The 19,814-nt window shown below is 49.3% G+C and overlaps 1 protein-coding gene and 1 pseudogene across 1 annotated transcript; one reads left to right on the top strand and one right to left on the bottom strand.

The window, feature by feature from the left end:
- The first annotated feature begins 6,796 nt into the window (after positions 1-6,796).
- SPATA2 (spermatogenesis associated 2) lies at positions 6,797-16,986 on the top strand. The gene is made up of 3 exons (XM_019726102.3): positions 6,797-6,951; positions 12,265-12,706; positions 13,641-16,986. The coding sequence occupies exons 2-3, from the start codon at positions 12,371-12,373 to the stop codon at positions 14,865-14,867; spliced, it is 1,563 nt and encodes a 520-aa protein (XP_019581661.3). The 5' UTR covers positions 6,797-6,951; positions 12,265-12,370; the 3' UTR covers positions 14,868-16,986.
- Positions 16,987-18,007: 1,021 nt separating this feature from the next.
- Positions 18,008-19,814, bottom strand: LOC141568061 (interferon lambda-1 pseudogene; annotated as a pseudogene).

Below are 19,814 nucleotides of genomic sequence, written 5' to 3' on the forward strand. Positions count from 1 at the left end.
GGTATCAAAATCTGCAGTGATTTTGTTCATTTTTTTGTCCACTTGTTTACTGTCTTCTTGCCCTTAGCACATAAGCATGCCCAGAGCTTGGATCTTATCTTATTGCTGCCCAGCTCCAGTGTCTGACACATACATGTCAATAAATACTGAATGAGCAAATGAATCAATCAATCAATGATAAATTAAGTAGTTTGTTGAGAAGCTCAGCCTTCAAGTGGATAGACTAAACATCCCAGTGAAATTTCATTCTCGAGCAAATTTATTCCTTCCTTCCTTCCTTCCTTCCTTCCTTCCTTCCTTCCTTCCTTCCTTCTTTCCTTCCTTCTTTTTGTCTTTCTTTCTTTGAAATGTATTTTAATATATTTAATATTAAATAATATAGGGATAATATGTTTTCTTTAAAAAAATTTATTATGATATATACATATATATAAAATCATAAAATTTGCCATTTTAACCATTTAAAAATATGTGTCAGTGGCATTAATTACATTAACAATGTTGTACAATTATCACCGCTGTTTCCAAACAGATTTTTTAATCACCCTGAACAGAAACTCTGTACCTATTAAGCAATAACTCTCCATTTTCCCCTTTCTCAGTCCTGGTAACCTCTAATCTACTTTCTGTCTCTTTGAATTTGCCTATTATAGACATTTCATGTAAGTAGAGTCATACAATATTTGTCCTATTGTGTCTGGCTTCTTTCACATAGCATAATGGTTTCAAGGTTCATCCATGTTGTAGCATGTGTGAAAACTTCACTCTTTTTTATGGATGACTAATATTCCATTGTATGGATAAACCACATTTTGTGTATCCATTCATCTGTTGATGGGCAGTTGGGTGTTTCCACCTTTTGGCTATTGTGAATAATGCTGCTATGACCATTCCTATACAAAGTTCTGTTTAGGTCCCCTTTTTAAAAATTATTTGGGTAGATACCTAGGTGTAGAATTGCTAGTTCCTATGGTAATTCTATGTTTAACTTTTTAAGGAGTCACCAAACTCTTCTCCACAGCAGTTGTACCATTTTACATTCCCACCAGCAATGTACATGGTTTCTGATTTCTCTACATCCTTGTCAACACTTATAATTTTCCCTTTGTAAAAATTGTAGCCATCTTAGTAGGTATAAAGTTGTATCTCCTTGTGTTTTTGATATGCATTTCCTTAATGACTCATGATGTTCAGCATTTTTTCATGTGCTTATTGGCCATTTGTTTATCTTTTTTGGAGAAATGTCTGTTCAAGTCCTTTGCCCATTTTTAAATTGAGTTATCTTTTCATTGTTAAGCTGTATATATATTCTGAATGTTATAAAATTCAACTCTGAGCAACCTAAATGCCAGGTGCCCAGGAATGACCAGAACGACCTCAAGCCCAATCATGTCCCCCTCCATCTGAGGCCTACTGTACACCCCAGCCTGGTAAGCCCCATGTCTGAGTCAAGAATAATCATAGCTGGCTTGTGTTGAACACTCACTTTACGCTGGCACCATGTATTAGCTCATTTAATCTCTCAATCATCCTTGGGGGTAGTTACTCCTATTAATCCTTTACTGATAAGGAAGCAGAGGCCCAGAGAAGTTAGATAGCTTGTCCAAAGTCACACAGCTGGGAAGTGGCAGAGGTGGGATCTGAACTCAGGCCTTTTGGCTTCAGAGCATACTTTGCCTTCCTGCATTGAAATAACATTGCTATGTAACAAAGACAACCTGTTTGTGGCTTTCCCTGGCCTGCTTCAAGGGAAGGACAAAGACGGTGGGTTCCAGCAAACAGTCCTTTAAAAACCAATATTTTAAGAGACCAGTACAATACACACCAGGAGCTCCTAACCCCCGGGTTACTGTTTTCAGGAGCCATTTAGAATTATCCAGATGAGGCGCTGGCTGAATCTCAACATCCAACCCCATGAGCTGTGTCTCCTTGGAGCTGGGCTGGGCTGGGTGGATTCTACTGATAAACAGCCCTTAGCCGGATTACCTTTGGACTTGTGGGTGGCTTCCAGGGCAGACAGGAACACTTTGGAGTGGCAGTTGTGTTTATATTGAGAGACTAAGGGGGAAAAGCCTTTCTTACTGCTTTGTGAAGAAGGCTGACTGCCAGTTTTCATTTGAAAACTAGCCTTCTTTGGGGTTACTAACTGCCCCCAGCCCTGCCTCCGCCAGTGGGAGGTCAGAATGAATGCTGAGCTTTGAGAACCAGATAGAATTCTTAGCCCCCAGCAAATTCATGTTGCACAACAATGATCCTAATCAAGGATAACATTAGTTGCCGGCTTACTCCCTTCCAGGCCTTGGGTAACATTCTTTCTAGTACTATTGCATTCCATCAAAAAGGATGGACAATAATAGCTAAGGCTTAAGGGGTACTTACTATGCTGAATGCTCACAGGGGCTATCTCACTACCTGCATGGAAGTCGGTGCTACTGTTATCTTTCTCATCTCACAGATAAAGAAACTGGAGCACAGAGAGGTTAGGTCATTTTGCCCAACGTCATAAATAGTCCTCAGCCGAGCTGAACCCAGGCATTCTGGGTAGTCCAGAGCCCAGCCTCTTAGAGGGCCTTGCCCAACTCCCAGGGCTACTAAATGCTGTACCAGGTACTTGAACCCAGGCTTACTGGCTGCGGGATCGTTTCTGTTCCACTGTGCCATGTTTCTAGGGACCTTAAAAGCTGATTTCTTACCCAGCATCCCTTGTTATCGCACAGGACCAAACACCTGGTTTGGAGAGCACGGGCCGTGATCACCATCTTTCCTGTTCACATATCTTCAGTAGCTGCCAGGTTCTCACAGGGTCAAATAGAGTCTTGGCCTGACATTCCAGGGCCTCAGAGACTGGGCTGATCGCCCATCACCCTGATTTCCCAGCTCGTCTCGTGCACTCAGATCTCTAACCAGATGAACTACTGGTTTCTATTTCACCCTCAGTGCAGGGGTCAGACCTGGCACCCAAGACCAGGTAGCCCTTGGACACTTTCCTCTGGCAAACACAGGATTTTATGTTTTTATTTTATGTTCGGTATAAGTATGAGATCATGGTTTTCCCCCCACCCCCAACGAAGGTATTATAATCGGTTACTATCATTATTTATTTTGATATTCAAATTGTCCCAGATCGGCCAATAGGAACCCCTCCGACCTGGCTTTTATGTCCTCTTGACATGTCCCATCATTCTTTTGGCATTTCCTTACTTTCTGGCTCGAGAAGATGTTCCAGGCTCACGTTGTCATTTCTCTGCCTGAGCCCTGAGAATCAGTCATATCTCCAAAGAAACTTGGTTCTTTTTAGTGGAGAATGGTATTTAGAAAGCAAGATCTGGGTGCTGGGTGCTGGTTGCTAGAAGGGTGTCATTTCTTCCAGGCTCTCTCAGCAGATGGAACTAGGAAGTATGTTTACCCATTGTGTTTATAATTAAGAAGTCTCACTTAAAAATCGGGACTTCTAGCTCCTCTTCAGAAACCTGGATATTTGATCACAATCAGTGGGGAAATTAAAAGCAATCAGCAGGAGCGTGGTGGGGGATTCAACAATATTTGTTTTCTCACTAGAGTATTTATTGAATGCCTACTGTAAGCCAGGTAGTATGTTAGACTACATTACTACTACAAGTACTACCTAGTATAGACTGCAGTACTCTAGTACCTAGTTAGGCCCACTTCATATGCTTGGAGGCAGTTGCGTTTCAATTTCCAGTCCTTGCTTTTGATGGCTTTCTTTCCTCTAGCTGGAAGGAAAGCTGGAGGTCTGCACACGTCCAACTCTCTCAAAGCCCAGATCAAATGCAACCTCCTACTTGAGGCTGTCCCCTGTTTGCCCTGCCAGAGGTCACTTCTCCATTTTCTACGCTCTATACCCCTCTCATAACATTTGCCACCTTCTATTCTGAATTAAGTGTTTTTAGTTCATTCTACTCCTATTTTATTAATATTCTCTTTCTGATAAAGAGTCTGTACACTCCTTGAGGGCAAGGGCTGTCTGTCTTGCTCACAGTTATGCCCTTTAAATTTAACATCAAATTTAGCATTCAGTGAAAGTGTCCATCAGAAACAAATACTGTTGAACCTCCTGTTGTGTGTGGGGTAGTGTATACATGGCAGATAGTAGTGATATAATTGTGAGCAAAACAGATACAGCTATATCCTTATGGAGCTTACTGACTTCTGGGAGAGACGGAAAGAAATTAATAAAAATCACATAATATTTATTTGTGGAATGATTTAAAAAACAAATGATCTGTATGTATATTATTGTCCCCACTTGACTTTATATACATAACCTTAGAAAATACATAGTATTGGTTGACATTTTGTTTTCCACCTCAGGTTATATCTTTTTTGTTTGTTTCATTTCACCATATGTCTTGAAGAGTGAAATAGGTTTACTTAATCCTTTAAAGTGATACATTAGTATGGATACACCTTCTCCTGTTGATGGACATTTACAGAGTTTCTGGTTTTTGTTTTGAATTATAAACAGCATCTCCTGTGCACTTATGCTTGTTTCTCTGGTAGATTCCAAGAAATCAAATTGCTGGGTCATAGGATTGCTTTTCTTTTTTTATTTCCTTTCTTTTCTTTTTTTTTTTTGGTCCTACTCATGTCTGTATTATTGGGATTCATGTTACTTTTGTGATTTGAGAAAAAAAGGGAAAACCTAAAAAAATAGAAAGAAGTAGGTAGATGGTTTGTGTTGTTAGCTCTTAGGAAGTAGAGGTAGCTAATCATTGTCACATGACTGTTATATAATCTGTTAATCATTATGTAATAAAATCTGAAAAGGATGCTCCTGTGATTCCACATCACTAACTCTGTCTAAAAGATGAAAAACATGGCTCTCTTCAGAGCCTTTGGGTCTTTTCTGATATGAAATGTTGCCAAGTCTCAATGACCAGGGTTATCTACTGGTAAAGCCTTTTAAAAATCTGTTTCCCTTTTGTCTGTCACAGACCCAGAGCTGGAGGGATTTATTAGCAGTCTCATGCAGTCTTGCAACAGTTTCCAAAGGACAGTTTTGAGTTGTTGCCAAGGCAGAGAGTTTGGGTGGGACAGTTTTCTTAGCTGGAATTCCTGTAAACACCATCACCTTGCAGGTGATTAAGAGAGAAGTTTAAACGTGAGCTGATAAAGGCTGATGTACACAAAGACCTTAAGGGATGCTCAGATAGCAACAGATAACTGTAGCAATTGCTGCTGTTTGAATAGCAGGTTGCTGGTTGCCCAAATACTTCTTCTTGTATTATGTTATTGACTCCTGAGACAAGACCCACCAGCGTTAGCTGGGGACACCAAGGCTGAGAGAGACAATCCTATAATCAAAGAATACCTATTAGGCACCTCATGAACAGATAGGTTCAAAGCTCTGGGAAAACACATGTATAAGGAGCTCCAGGTCTTCGGGGGGCGGTGGGCAGCGTGTCAGGTTTAAAAATATATATAGAATCCACTGTAATAAGAGCTGAGATAAAACTATGAAAGACAGTGTTGTGGGGAATCAGAGGAAGGCAGGTCTTTGCCTGGAAAAATGAGAGAAAGCTTCCGAAAGGAATGTGAGGGCTGAGCTGGGGCTGGAAACCAAGAAAGCGAGGAAGGGACGAGGTGCGGGAAGGACGTTCACACCGAGGGTACAGTATACAAATGCACAGAGGCTTGAAGGGTAGAAAAGTATGGTAAGTCTAGGGAGCCAAGAGTATGTTGGAGGAAGAGAACTTGGCATGGAGTGGGCTCTGAGTCTTTAATAAATGTCTGGGGTAGGTTAGAGAGATAGACTGAATGGTTAAACAGCAAATATGTTCAGCAGTCGACTTTGCAAGCATTAGGGATTCAGTAAGTGGTGATCCACAAAAACCGAGGCCTCGGGGAGCTCACGGGCAACGCGATAGGTGGGAGTATAGACAAAGCCAAGTGAAGTGACAAGCCACCAGTATTGATGCCAATGTGAAAAGTCACAAAGCGAAGAGGCAATATTTTGGCTTGGTCTTCCGCAACACGACTTCCATTTAAGGAAGTTGAGGGCAGAGAGGTCATTTCCTTGGACTTAACCAGATTTAAAAAGCAAAATGTATTTAGATCTTTACTATATGCCAACTATTGTAATAAGCGGTATCCATATATAAACTCACTTAATTCTTATACGAATCCCAGGAGGCGGTACCATTATTATTCCATTTTACAGGTGAAAAAAACTGAGGCTCAGAGAAGTTAAGTAACTTGCCCAAGGTCACGCAGCTAATAAGTGGCAAAGGCCAAGCTGGGACCCCACTCTTAACAACAGCCTGTAACTGTAACATCAACAGTACTCCCAAGGCTGGATTCAATCTTGAGATACTGAGCATCTCTTGCTCTCTTTAAGCCTCGGTATTTCCGCCTGTAAAAAAGTAGCGAGGGATTCAATGTTAGCTCCTGCCCAGGCGCAGTCGGAAGCGCAGCTCGGGGATCATCCCCACGATGGCCAAGTTCGGGAGTTCGAGACCCAGAGTGTCTCAACCTGTGCTAGCAGTTCTGAGACTCCACCGCCCAACTCCTGACAGGTTCCCATGACAACCCGGCTAGCTGCCATTCCGGGGCTGTTGGCGTGCGTCACTTCCGGCCCTTTTATTTCCGGGTCCTAGCCCCAGCCCGGACAGCGTCCCTTTAATGCTCAAAGTGGGATTCTGCGGCTTCTGTGTTTGTTCGGCCTCCTGCTTCTTCCTCCGCTGCCCTTGGGTCTCGGCTTTTTCTCGGCCCAGCGCGCAGCCGCGGCCCGGCCTCCTTTTGGGCCCGCCTCCGACGGACGTCACTTCCGGTCCGAATGTTTCCGGGTCGCCGCTGGCTCGGGAGTACTGGTCTCGGTCCCCTACAGCCGGCTGGAGCAGGGGAGCCCAGCCGGGCTCGGCTTTGGGGGCTGCCGCGGCTCGGCTCCTTCTTGCTACCCTCAGCCGGGGCGTCTTCCGCTGCAGTGCCGAGGTGAGTGTGGGCAGCCGCTGGCGAAACGGCCTCTGGGGCTTCCCCGGGTGGAGGGGGCACCCGACTCGGCGGGGCTCGGCGGCTGGGGAGCGGGGTCTCCTCGCGGCCGTCCGGGAGGACTGGCGGGCTCGCATTTTCGGCGCCCCGGGGTCCCAGCTTGTCCTCTGGATCCCTACTCCCCCAAGGACTGCCTCGCAGACATCTAGGACCGGCTATAGGTGGTTCAGGGCAGCTCAGGAGGAACACCCCCTTTTCGGAGACTAACCAAGCAGGAGGGCACCCCGATTCCATTGAGAGGCAGGTACCACATAGTGGTCCCCAGTCCAGCTTTTGGCGGCAGACCTGGGTTTGTACTCACTGTGTGACCTTGGACAAGTCATTTCATCGTCTGAGCCTCAGTTGTCTAATTAATTAGTTACATGGAGTGAACCTGCTGCTAGGACCGTAGTGGGGATGAAGTGAGAGAATGCGTGTGAAGTACAAGCTCTGGCCTACAGCAGACGTCCAGTAAATGATAGCTTCTGTTAATTCATTCACAGACCCGTGGGGAGTGCCCGAGTTTGGGTCTCGGGTGTTTTTCACAACTGACGTGGCCCTCGGAGGCTGTAGGAATTACCAGGCTGGGAATAGCCGCCAGCTCCTGTCCCCCGCAGGGAGGGAAAACTGCTTTCTTCAGAGCCCCTCGGAGAGGCAGCTGCCACCAGGGAAGCCCAATTGCAGCACCGCCGAGGTTATTTTCAGAGGTTTGGAAGGCCTATCTCTGAATTTCTCCGGAATCTGGTTGGGGTGTGGGGACCCTCTGGTGTTTCACAGTCAGTGAAAGGTGCCTTGATTGTGTCTCCGGAGCTTGGGGCTTGGAATGAGTGCAAAGGAGTGGGGAGCGGAGGTGGAGGGGGCTGAATTGCTCCCCCCCCCCCCCCCCCCCCCGCTGCTGTTTGGGGGCTGAAGGAACTCGGAGCCCGCTGAAGCTAGACCAGGGATCTGTAAACCTGTGGACTGGGGCAGTGCTGGGACCAAAATAGCTCCTGCCTGTGCAGGGAGGGGGCGCCTTCAAATGCTGCTTGGGGAACATTTCTGCTTGAATGGGCCAGCTGAGGTAAAGCCAAGCCAATGCTTTGCTACCCAGAATCATTTCAGTTCCATTCAGTGGGGTTTTAAACAGATACAGCTTTCCTCTGAGGTGTTTAAAAAATTATTAAAAAGCCACCCCCTCCCTGACTGCAATATCTATCTCTTCATCGATTTGCTTTGGAAAGGGGGCCCAGATTGTGGGTGCAGGAAGTGCTGACCAGGCCTGTTGGCTCTGGGCACCTGCCTGACTCCGTTAGGAATGTTCACAGTGCCATTTTTTTCCTGCCCGACTGGCACGTCTTGGCTTCCCAGTCCTTGGGCTGCTTGGAGAAATTAACAGCTCTGTCACTGAGCTGTCTGGTCTCCTGTAAGCACGCTTTTTTTTGCAGTGAGGGTGTTTGGATTCTTGCAGAGTACTGGGAATAAATTGCTGGTTCTGTGCTCCGAAAAGACACCAGCTATGACCAGCTATAATGCAGCCTGTATTCTCAGAAAATGTATTCAGGACGGATGATGTCAGCTGCTTCACCACTGGCCGGTCTCTGGCCAGCTTCTTTCCTTGGCCCTCGAGCTTACATCATAGAGCTTTGTGGCTCTTCCAGCCCCATTCTGTGTGGGAAAATGTGAATTTTGCTACTACAGGAATTTCTGGAACTTAACTCTGCTCACAGGGCCACCAGGCCTCCTAGCTTAGCTGAGCCCTTTCGAGTAGAGCTGTCCAGCAGATACAGCAGGGCAGCTTTGCTTAAAAGCAGCGCAGCCCAGAGCTTGAGTCAGGGTTTTGGCATCAGACCAAGGTTCAGATCTCAGATCCACTTTTTCCTGACCTTGTGACTTTGGACTTGTCTGAGCCTCAGTTTCCTCTGTAACCTTGAGGCTGTTGTGTTGATTTCATTGATTTTCATCGAGCCTCAGCAGAAGGAGGGCCCTGTACTAAAGTACTAATCCCTCTGTGAATGGTAGTAACTGTAACAATAAATGAGTGAGATAAATGGGAAAAAGCACAGGCCTCAGGGCCGGCCAACCCAAGTTCAAATTGCAGTTCTGACCCTTTGAAGCTCTGTTGGGCAGGTTAACGACCGAGCCTTGGTTTTCTCTTAGTGTTGTGAGGATTAAATGGGATGATGGAGTTGAAATGGAAAGCCCAATGCTTAGCACATAGGACCTCAATAATTGTTAGTTTCCTTCTCTTTCCTTTCCTTAATTATTTTTTAGCATTCATTTTCTTTCACCGTTTTCCTCACCTATCTAGATTGACTTAAGATTCTTTTTGGATAGGTTTCCCATCCTTGACTTTAGGATTTTGGACACCAATGGGGCTGTTTGGATCCCTTCCCCTTGTTTATTGTTTGCCAGCAACAAACAAGGATGTGGAGTGTGGTGTGATTACAGAGCGGCAGCCGCTGAGCTGGAGGGTGGCTGACTCTGTTAAAAAAAAAAAAAAAAAGTCAGCCTCCATGGGCTCGAGGCTGATTTCCTTGGAGCAAACTCACAGCAGTGTTTAGGAGGCTTGATGGCATTCTGTGTCAATTGTTTTCACGTGTATCAAAAAATAGTCCTTGCGGGCCAGAGGCAGGATGGAAGCCTCGCTTAGAGAAATACAAAGTGGTAAATGCATTTAGGTTTTTCTTAGCAAGGACAGTGATGTCTTCTCCCAGGCTGCAATACGGTTTTATTTTTTAAGAGAACATATGTCCTTTGATGCTAGACAGTAAGCTCTTTCAACTAGAATTGAGGGAAGGGTTATGTCTTCTCAACTGTCCCCGACCGCTCTTACCCACCCCATGCCCCCCGGTGCACCCTGTCCGGGGCCTGGCACAAGGTAGGTGGTGCATAAATGCTTGTGAACCTGGGAATCGTGGGGCGGTGGGAGGAACACAGGTGCCAAGTCACAAGGCCAGGCTTGGAATCCCCCTTTTACTAACCCTGAGCTACTTAGAGCATGTCATGTCATGGAGCCTCTGTTCTCTCTCTCTCTCTCTCTCTCTCTCTCTCTCTCTCTCTCTCTCTCTCACACACACACACACACACACACACATCGCCCAGGATTCTTGGGGGAGCTAAATGAGAAACTAAAGGAGTGGCGTCGTGAAGCTTACATCCTTTGCATCATTCATTTCACTTGTATCAAGTGCCTACTAAGGGCCAGGCTCTGTGGTAGGTAGGCATCATGGTGAACGAAACAGATGTAGCCTTGCCTTTGTGGAGCTCACTGCGTAATGGGGGGCAGACTAAGAGAGGAAGCCAGTAAATTAATAATGGTGATAGTTTCAGATGGTGATTACCCCAGGATCACTGGCTAGGGAGGGACTGGGGAGGTGGGAGTTATTGGGCTGGGGCTGTCAGGGAGGGCTGCTGAGGGTTGGCATTTGGGCTGAGGCCTGAAGGGGGGTGAGCCAGCAGTGGGAAGAATCAGAGGAAGAACATGCAAAAGGAACAACGTGTGCGAAGGTCCTGAGATGGAAATGAGCTTGGCGTGTCTGAGGAGCAGACAGAAAGAAGGGTCCATGTGGGTGGCGCTTAGAGGGAAGGGACAGACTGCTATGAGGTGAGCAGCGGTCTGACCATGTCGAGCCTTCGTGCCTCATTGAAATGTGGATGGTTTTATTGACCTCATGATAGTTGCCAGGCTTGTAGGCCTTTAGGACTTCCTGAGCTGAACTCACATCTGCTCAAGGACCACGCAGGTCCATCCCATCCCTCTGCAGCTTCTGTGTCGGTCCCTTGCCATCCCCCACTGCCAGCAGGAGCCTGCTTCACTCAGTTAGCAGGCACTTAGGAAGCACATACCCTGTCCCCGTGCTGTGGTTACCTTACTGAGTAATGGGGTCAGGGTCCCTGCAGCCATGCAGCTGTGGTCAGGACAGGCGAGTGAAAGTGCAGTCAGAGATGTTTGTCCCGCTCTCTTCTTCCCTTCTTGAGAGTGCATGGTGGGTGTGGGTGTAGCATCTTCAGACACCAGGAATGGCTGCTTGTCTATCAAGGGCTTCCTTTGAGCCAGCGCTCTGTGAAGAGCTTTGCATGCTGATAGCATACCATCTTCCACCAACTAGGTACTATTATTATTAACCCCCATTTTCTGATGAGAAAACTGAAGCCCAGAGAGGTGAGTTATCCCCAATAACCCAGAGATGCAGGCAGCCTGGCTTCGCAATCGGTGTGTCGCCCCTGTGCTTTGTTGCCTGCCCTCCTGGTAACGTCCTTCCGTGAATCCCGTTGGCTCCCGCTGCCCGCACCGTGGCATCAGAATATCGCTGGATCTGTACATGTCCTAGTAACGGGTGGCCAAGCAGACAGCGAGTATATAAATCCTGTGTGTCCCAGCTCGGAACCTGCTATCTTCTCCCAACGGAACTGTAAACTGCTCTTAAGGCGAAGGGGAATGCAGCCCATCAGAGGTGGATAAAAGCACTCTCCAGGGGCCAGCAGCCAGCGTGGTCTCTCTTTCCAACCACAAGTACATCATGTCCCTCTTCCCGGGCTTTGCATTCCTCAGGCAGGTGCCTCACCCTTGTGAACATGCTCTCTGAGGCCTTGGGGGCGGGATGCTGCCACGACTGCGCTTCATCTCTGCTCGCTCCCCTCCTCTCGTGGCTTCAGCCACCCCGCAGGCTGCTTTGTGTTCACAGCCAAGCTCCTTCCTGCCTTCAGAAGGCAGGGTGTGGTGGGGAAGGGCATGGACTTTGGAGCCAGACTGCCAGGGCTCTGATCTCAGCTTCTTAAGAATTCTGTAACCTTCGGCAAGTTTCTTACCGTCTCTGTGTCTCAGTTGTACATCTGTAGGAGGGGATAACAGCAGTCCCTATCTCCTAGGGTTCGAGAGGAAGGAAGGCTTTAGTCCGGTTAGCACCTGGCGCGTAGTAAGCACTCGGTGCTTATCTCCCCGCTGAGGCCTCTCGTGTTACAGCCTTGCCCCACCTCTTCGCCTGGCACACTCCTCATCCTTCAGGTGTAACCGTCACTGCCTCGGGGCTTCTCCCCACAAAAGCAGGTTAGGTGCCCCAGCCATATTTTTCACTTGCGAGCTCAACAACATCAGGGACCTTACCCGTCTCGTGTCCACCATGACCTTGCACGTAGTACACGTTCAGTAAATGTGTTGAATGAATGAGCAGAACGGGGCCCCGGGCTGGAGGTGCCCGCGCACCTCAGGCCAGTTCTGGGTTCTGCTCGGCCTCGCAGCCACAGCTGGTGTGTGGACCATTTCCAGGGATGATGTGCTTCTTGCTCTCCCCCTTCCAGAGCACTCCGCTGGTCCAGCTGGGCATTATGTCAGCGCTTTTAGCAATGGCCCTGCTTCTGACCCACAAGCCATGGAGGAGATAAGGTAGCCCCGTCCCTGGATTGGATGGGGAAGCCCAGTTCAATGGATACGAAATACAAGGATGACTTATTTCGGAAGTATGTGCAGTTCCATGAGGGCAAAGTGGACACCACCCCCAGCAAGCAGCGGCCTGGCAGTGACGAGCACCTGCGGGAGGCGGCCGCCACCTTGCTCAGCCTGCACAGGGTGGACCCCTTCTACCGCTTCCGGCTGCTCCAGTTCTACGAGGTGGTGGAGAGCTCCCTGCGCACGCTGAGCGCCTCCAGCCTGCGGGCTCTGCACTGCGCCTTCAGCATGCTGGAGACGGTGGGCGTCAACCTCTTCCTCTACCCATGGAAGAAGGAATTCAGAAGCATCAAGGTAAGGTCCAAGCAGGCGCCTCCACATTGGTCTCCCTTCTGCTTTCTTGCCCCTTCCGGTCCCTCTCGGGAAGGCTCGTGCGAGTCTGATCTCATCCGTTCCCTGCCCGCACACCCGCCCATGCTCCCCACCGCCTGTGGGATAATGACCACAGTTACCCCCAGGGCTCCCCACCTTGCCTGCCTGTCCATGTCGTCTCTTTGCTGGGTCCCTGCCCCTGGCAGCTCACATCTGCAACTGGGAGGGTGGAAAGGCAGGCAGCCCCCCGGTGGTGCAGGGCCTGGCAACGGGTTAGAGGACATGGATTTGTGCTAAGTGGGCTGGAAGCGAGGCAGTGCCGGGATCCATTCACATGTGAAGAGAATCCTTCTGGCTGCTTTAGGCGGTAGACTGTAGAGGGACAAGAGTAGGGCGGGAGAGCAGTTAGGAGGCTGCCACAGATGTCTGGGCATAAGACAGAGGAGGAGTGAGGAGGCTGGATTTGAGAGAGAATTCTGAACCATTCTGAAGGCAGTGATCGCTCAGGAGGGTTCGCATCGAGCCAGGCTCTTAAGTCTGACATATTTCTTCAGACCTTCGTAGAAATACCAGAAAGGAATATTCTCAGTGCTCATCAGGCACCAGCCTCTGATCCGATCCCTTCTTTATCGAGTTTGCCCTCCTCCTCCCCGTAGGGAGCAGAGCTGCTGCGCCCCACATAGGAAGCTAATGGCTTTGTTCCCTGTGCTTAAGAGAGGAGTGATGTGTCATTTCCCTCACACCAGTAGCTGAGCTATTGCCTTCTGTAGTGAGAAGCTGTTGAGATCATTCCGTTCCCTTTCTGCGGTTCCCCGCGCTCGCGCTCAGACTTGGATGTACGGGGCTTTGAGGCAGCCTTTCTTGTGTCTCAGACAGTCCCGCCTCTTCTTCTGACCCTCCCCCCTCCCCCTTCTAGACCTACACGGGCCCCTTCGTTTATTACGTCAAGTCCACGTTACTGGAAGAGGACATCCGAACCATCCTGAATTACATGGGCTACGTGCCCGAGTTGGGGACTGCGTACAAGCTCAAAGAGTTCGTGGAGACCCTCCAGGTGAAGATGGTCTCCTTTGAACTCTTTCTGGCCAAGGTGGAGTGTGAGCAGATGCTGGAAATCCACTCACAAGTCAAGGACAAGGGCTATTCTGAGCTGGACGTGGTGAACGAGCGCAAGAGCAGCGCCGAGGACGTGCGCGGCTGCTCGGACGCCCTGCGGCGGCGGGCTGAGGGCCGCGAGCATCTCACAGCCTCGATGGCCCGCGTGGCTCTCCAGAAGTCGGCCAGCGAGCGGGCAGCCAAGGACTACTACAAGCCGCGCGTGACCAAGCCCTCGAGGTCCGTGGACGCCTACGACAGCTACTGGGAGAGCCGGAAGCCACCCCTGAAGACCTCGTTGAGCCTGCGGAAGGAGCCTGTGGCTGCAGACGTGGGGGACGACCTCAAGGACGAGATCATCCGCCCGTCCGCCTCGCTCCTGACCATGTCCAGCTCCCCCCATGGCAGCCCGGATGATCTTCCATCCTCCTCCCCCAGCAATGGCCTTGGCCTGCTGCGCGGCACGTACTTCTCCACTCAGGATGACGTGGATCTGTACACAGACTCGGAACCCAGGGCCACGTACCGGAGGCAGGATGCCCTGCGGCCGGATGTGTGGGTGGTCAGAAACGATTCCCACCCCCTCTACCATAAGCGCTCACCCCCCGCCAAAGAGTCCGCCGTATCCAAGTGCCAAAACTGCGGCCTGTCCTGCAGTTCCTCCATCTGCCAGCGCTGCGACAGCCTGCTCGCCTGTTCCCCGGCCTCCAAGGCCAGCGCCTTCCCCAGCAAGGCCCCCGCCCATGACAGCCTGGCCCAAGGATCGGCTCTGAGGGAGAAGTATGCAGGCCACGCTCAGGGCCTCGACCGGCTGGCGCACCTCCACTCAAAATCCAAGCCCTCCGGCACAGCCAGCTCCCGCTGTGGCTTCTGTAATCGCCCAGGTGCCACCAACACCTGCACCCAGTGTTCAAAAGTTTCCTGCGATGCCTGCCTCATGGCCTATCATTACGACCCCTGCTGCAAAAAGAGTGAGCTGCACAAGTTCATGCCCAACACCCAGCTGAACTACAAGTCCGCCCAGTACCCCCACCTGGTGTACAGATAGACCGGACCTCGCACCTCCCTGCTACAAGGGCTACACCACTGACCTTGCTGGTGTCACGGGGAAGAGTGTTCATGCGTTCATCCGGGAAGCAGAAACCTGCACTTGACCATGTAGCTGCCGGGGATTGTGGGTCGGCCACACCACGTGGGAGTTCACTTAGTGACTCAGTTATTTCAACCGATGGCTGCTTTGTCACCTGAGAAGGGAGACGGTGGCACTTCCGTTCAGATTCATTTTTGCTAATCTCTCCACTCCCTCTTCCGTTGGTTTTTGTTATTTTAAAAGAGGATTTCCAGCTCTGGGACTCTTGCGACATGTCCCCCTCCCACCGCCAAGCCACCTTGGACTAGGAAGGGCCCTCCAGGTCACCTCCACATGCCCACCTGGGGTGGCGAGCTTGAGGCCTGTTGGCTTGTGAAATGAGCCCTCCTGCCACACTGGGCCTCTTCCAGTGGCTCAGCCCTTCGCTGCCCGCGCCCCAAATACAAGGACCCCTTCCTGGACTCCCTGCCCCTGAGTTCCCCGCTCTCTAGGTTTCACAGGTGAACTGAGTCCAATATGAGCTGAAGGTCATCCCGTTGCCACCACAGCTCAGTTCAGCCCATGTTGTTTGTGAACTTTGCCCCAGTGCATTGAAGTGTGGACCTTCCACAGCAGGTCTGACTTCCCCCTTTCTGTTGTTTGCACACGCCCCTCTTACTGTACTGTAAATAGATATTTTTGAGATTTATTTTTAAATAAATATTCAACTTGCTGTGTGTTTCAAAGTGGTTAAAGACATTATGTAGCTATTTATAAAAATGCCCCGGGTCCTTTAGTCTTCCAGGGGAGGGGCTCGTGCCCTCCCATGTCATGGCCTCCACTCGCCCCAGCCCGAGGGTAGAGCGGAGAGTGTGGGGGCAGAGGATCTGCGTTGGTGGAGAGCCACTGTCTTCCCTACAATAAATATACACCTACCTCCAGTGTGCACTTCGGGGGTTAGTGCGGCCCGAGAGGTCTGTGCACCCGCAGACTGTGAAAACCTCGTGACGAGTCAGGAACCTCAGCTGTGGATCCACAGCCCGGTCTTTGCCACTTGCCGAGTGTGAACCTTGCACTCCAAACTTCTTGAGTCTCGTTTCAGAAGGAAACTCGTTCGGGATTCCCATCTCAGTCCTCTTCTCTTCGCCTGTTTCTGGGACTCTGCAACATTTGCGATCTTTTTGCACTAAAGGTGGGCAGGAGTTGGCGTGTGCCCATCAGACAGATGTCGCCTGAGATTCTCAGCTGAGCCTAAGCGCTTCCAAACCCGAAGGCCCTCATGACTCCTCATGTGAATGACTGAGCCCTGGATTTTCCTTTTGGGGTGCAGAGCAGGAGTGGGGCAAGAGTTTGAAAATAAAACCGCTTCCTTGTGAACTAATAATATATTTTAGCCATAAGTGTTTGTGATGTACAGAATGTTACAAGAATTTACATGCGGCAGGTTTTCTGGTCGGTGGAAGGAAGTATTCAGCTCTTGAACAAACTGAAATCTAGCTGAATCCTGAGGCCACTGTGAGTTTGCTGATGTTCTTCCAACTCAGTTGAGTGATTTTAAGGTTTTTCAAATCTTCTATGGCTCTTTTTTTATATATCAAGTAGATCCCTGTAGATATCCAACGTGTATGTAAAGCTAAATTTCAACTGACTTTATTACTGAGACCACCCCATTCTGGGCATTCATCTTTGATGTTCTTCCTTTTCACATTTCAGAAGTGTCAATGCCTGTCCCTCCTGAGAGCTCTAGTTTTCTAGCTTTCCGTTTCCAGATCGCTCCAGCACTATTGTAACCCTTTTAACCAACTGTGATGCCACGTAACCTATACATAGTGGACGAAAGCAGGAACGACTGACTCGTCCTAGGAGAGAAAGTCCAATGTATGTATCATCAAGGAAGTACCGTGTCATGGGCTGCAAAGGAAGTGCTCTGACCATGCTCCTCCTCGGTGTGTATCGTACTGTATGAGGTTGCTGTGACTGAGATAAATATATGCTAATTTAAAAGTGAAGATGTTTTGCATTTGATTTCTACCAAGAGTTGAAATGTTGAGAGATGATTTAAAAAATTATAATAAAGTGTCTTCCATTATTAAATAAAGTGTTTGTGGTTTTATGTCCACCTTCCTGCTTTGAAGTTTGATTTGCTCAAACTTTTTTTTCCTGAAGTCATATTTAGTTCCTTAATGACATTTTCTCAATGAAACTGACAATAGCCAGCATTTGAGTGCTTCCACTGTGAGCCAGGCACTTTATATGCTGAAATTTGACATGCACAAGCTCAGGTAACAGTCTCAGTGCTCCTGTAAGGTGGTACGGTTATGGTCCCCATTGTACAGCTGGAGAAGCAGGTAGACAGAGTTCAGCCTGTGTCCCAGCAGTGGGACTGCACATTCCAGGAGAAATGGCTGTTGGTAGTGACTGACAGGCATTAAATAACATTGAAGGATGTTACGAAAACAATTAATTGCATTTTCAATTCTTGCAATCCATTTCAATGCCCCAAGGAAGTCAGTTGAAAGCTAGTTTGTCTTTAACAAAGAGAAAGCAGGTGTCAGGCTCAGCAGCTTTGGCAGAATCTTAGCTAGGTTTTCAGTTACCTTCTTTTTAGGGCAGGCCATACTGCTTTTCTGTTTACAGCAATGATAGATTTCTTTAAAAATCAATTTAAAGTGTTTTTTAAAATGAGGGTTGAGTCAGCAGAACATATGGCAAAAATTGTAAGGGTCCCATAAGAGCAGCTGTGGTTTGGGACATTCTCGCTTTATGGACCAGCAGGGCCTCTCTGGCCACGATGCTGACCACTGCTGGGCTGGCCCCCACGAGGCGGCTTAGCTGTTGGGGAAGAGACTGAAAACAGGTTTCTCCATTTCATGCACTGGCTGAACAAATGTCCAGGCCTCGGGCCAGACCAAGGACCAGATGCTGGGTTTGGTTTTAGCTACAGCATAAGAAATGGTACCCGCCATCTTGGCTGCCGGGAACAGCAGCTTCCTAGAGAACACCCCACCTGGGAGATCAAAGGAAGTCAGACACTTCTGCATCCAAAGCGGAGCGGAGACTTGGAGCAGATTGCTTAATTTGTATATGTAAATGACAAGCATATTTAAACATCATCAGGCCTACCAGCTGTAGACCATTAGCTCTGCTGCCAGCTCCAAGCGCCGATCTGTGGCACCCACATGCCTGTACCAGTCTCAGAGGGATGAGAGTTGTGGTAGACACCGGATTGAACCCCGATCTCCACTTACCCTTTCTCCCTGGGTAATGGGAACCCTGATTTTTAGACAGCCTGAATAAAAACTGCCTTTCTCAGCCTCTCCTGCAGCCAGGCGTGGTCATGTGACTATGTCTGGTCTCTGGGATGGAAAAAGTGCTTTGTGTGGCTTCTAAGACGAGTCCTTCCCTTCTTCCCACCCCATCCTCCTGGCTGGAGTGGCTGTGCTGGCTGGAATGGAGCAGCCATGTGACACTGAGGTAGACACCAAGTGAAGAAGAGGCTGGGGCAGTAGCTGGAAGGGGCTGGGTCCCTGATGCTATTATCTTCCTTAAACCACGTTTTTCCCATTTGCTCCTTTTTAAAGCCTTTGCATTTACAAAAGGAATATAACGGACTTTCCCGTACATGGAACCCAGCTCCAGTGGTTCGACAGTTACCAGCCTGGTTTCCTCCTGCCTATCCGTCCACTTCCCCACTCCTAAATTCCTCTGAAGCGAAACTCCAGACATCTATTTCATTTGGGATTATTTCAGTACGTGTATCTAAAAGATAAGGACTTTTAAAACGCAATACCACTATCACATCTAAATTTTCATAACAATTCCTTTCTAGCGACCAATATCCAGTCAAGGTCCCCATGTCCATTTGTCTTATAAATCCATATTTTAAAAAGTTTGTTTGCATCAGGGCCCTAATATGGTCTCCACATGGCAATTGTGGAGGTGTTTAAGCCAGGCTTCCTCTGTAGACTGTCCCTAGGGAGTATAGGGGCCCCATCTTCCTCTTTCCTTGAATGTATGTGTTGAAAAAACTGGATTGTCCTTCAGTTTGCCAGAGCCTGCGTTTTGCTTATTGCAGCCCTGCTGCTGTTTAACATATTTCTCTGTTCTCTGAACCTCCTGAAAATTGGTAGTTGGCTCTTCTTTTTTTTTTTTCCAATTCCTGACTGTTTACAAAAGTAGAAAAATAAGCATCTCTTTGGTATGAGTCAGGGCAGCAGCTTCGTATAAATAAGGGGTGAAAGGAAATCAGGCCGGGATGGGGCTGTGCATAAATAAGGTCCTGGTCCCAGCTGGGCTGGGGGCGGGTCCAGGTGCGCAGGTCTCCACAGGCAAGACATTTCAGGTCCCATGTGAGGAGGGGGGAGAGGTTGAAAGTGACAGAGGCCTTGAGACTCCTTCTTTGGGGCCGCTGGAGATGGCACAGCCAGCGGCCGAGGTGGCTCTGGGGCGGGGCCTGCTGCAGGCTGAGCCGTGACACAGGCCTGGAGCTTGGAGGGGAGGTGGTGCAGCAGCCTGTGAAGGCTAGTTCAGGACGACCCCCGGGGCGAGTCCGCCACGTCTAGCTCAGCCTCCAACGCCCCAGGGCGCTCCCAACACCTGCAGCTGCCTCAGGTCCCTGGTTCTGAGGAAGAGGCGAGAGCTGCGGCTCCAGCTCTTCAGCGGCAGCCACTCTTCCAAGGTGACCTTGGCCTTGAAGGCTTCCAGCTCCCGTGGCGAAGGAGATTGGTACCTGCTGAAGTGGCAGCCCCTCCTGGTCATGGTGGGCTTGGAAGTGGGGATAGGACCTGCTCTGGCCAAGCCCAGCACCATGGACCCAAGCGCAGCCATGGCCGAAGCTCAACTGCTTCCCTGGCCACGTGGCTCAGTCCCAACAGATGTGTGTGAAGTCAAAAGGCGAATGGAAATTGGAATCTCCACTGGGACTGA

The sequence above is a fragment of the Rhinolophus sinicus genome, chromosome 13, assembly GCF_057876585.1.
Source record: "Rhinolophus sinicus isolate RSI-liver-muscle chromosome 13, RSI-T2T, whole genome shotgun sequence".
Taxonomy (NCBI): Eukaryota; Metazoa; Chordata; class Mammalia; order Chiroptera; family Rhinolophidae; genus Rhinolophus; species Rhinolophus sinicus.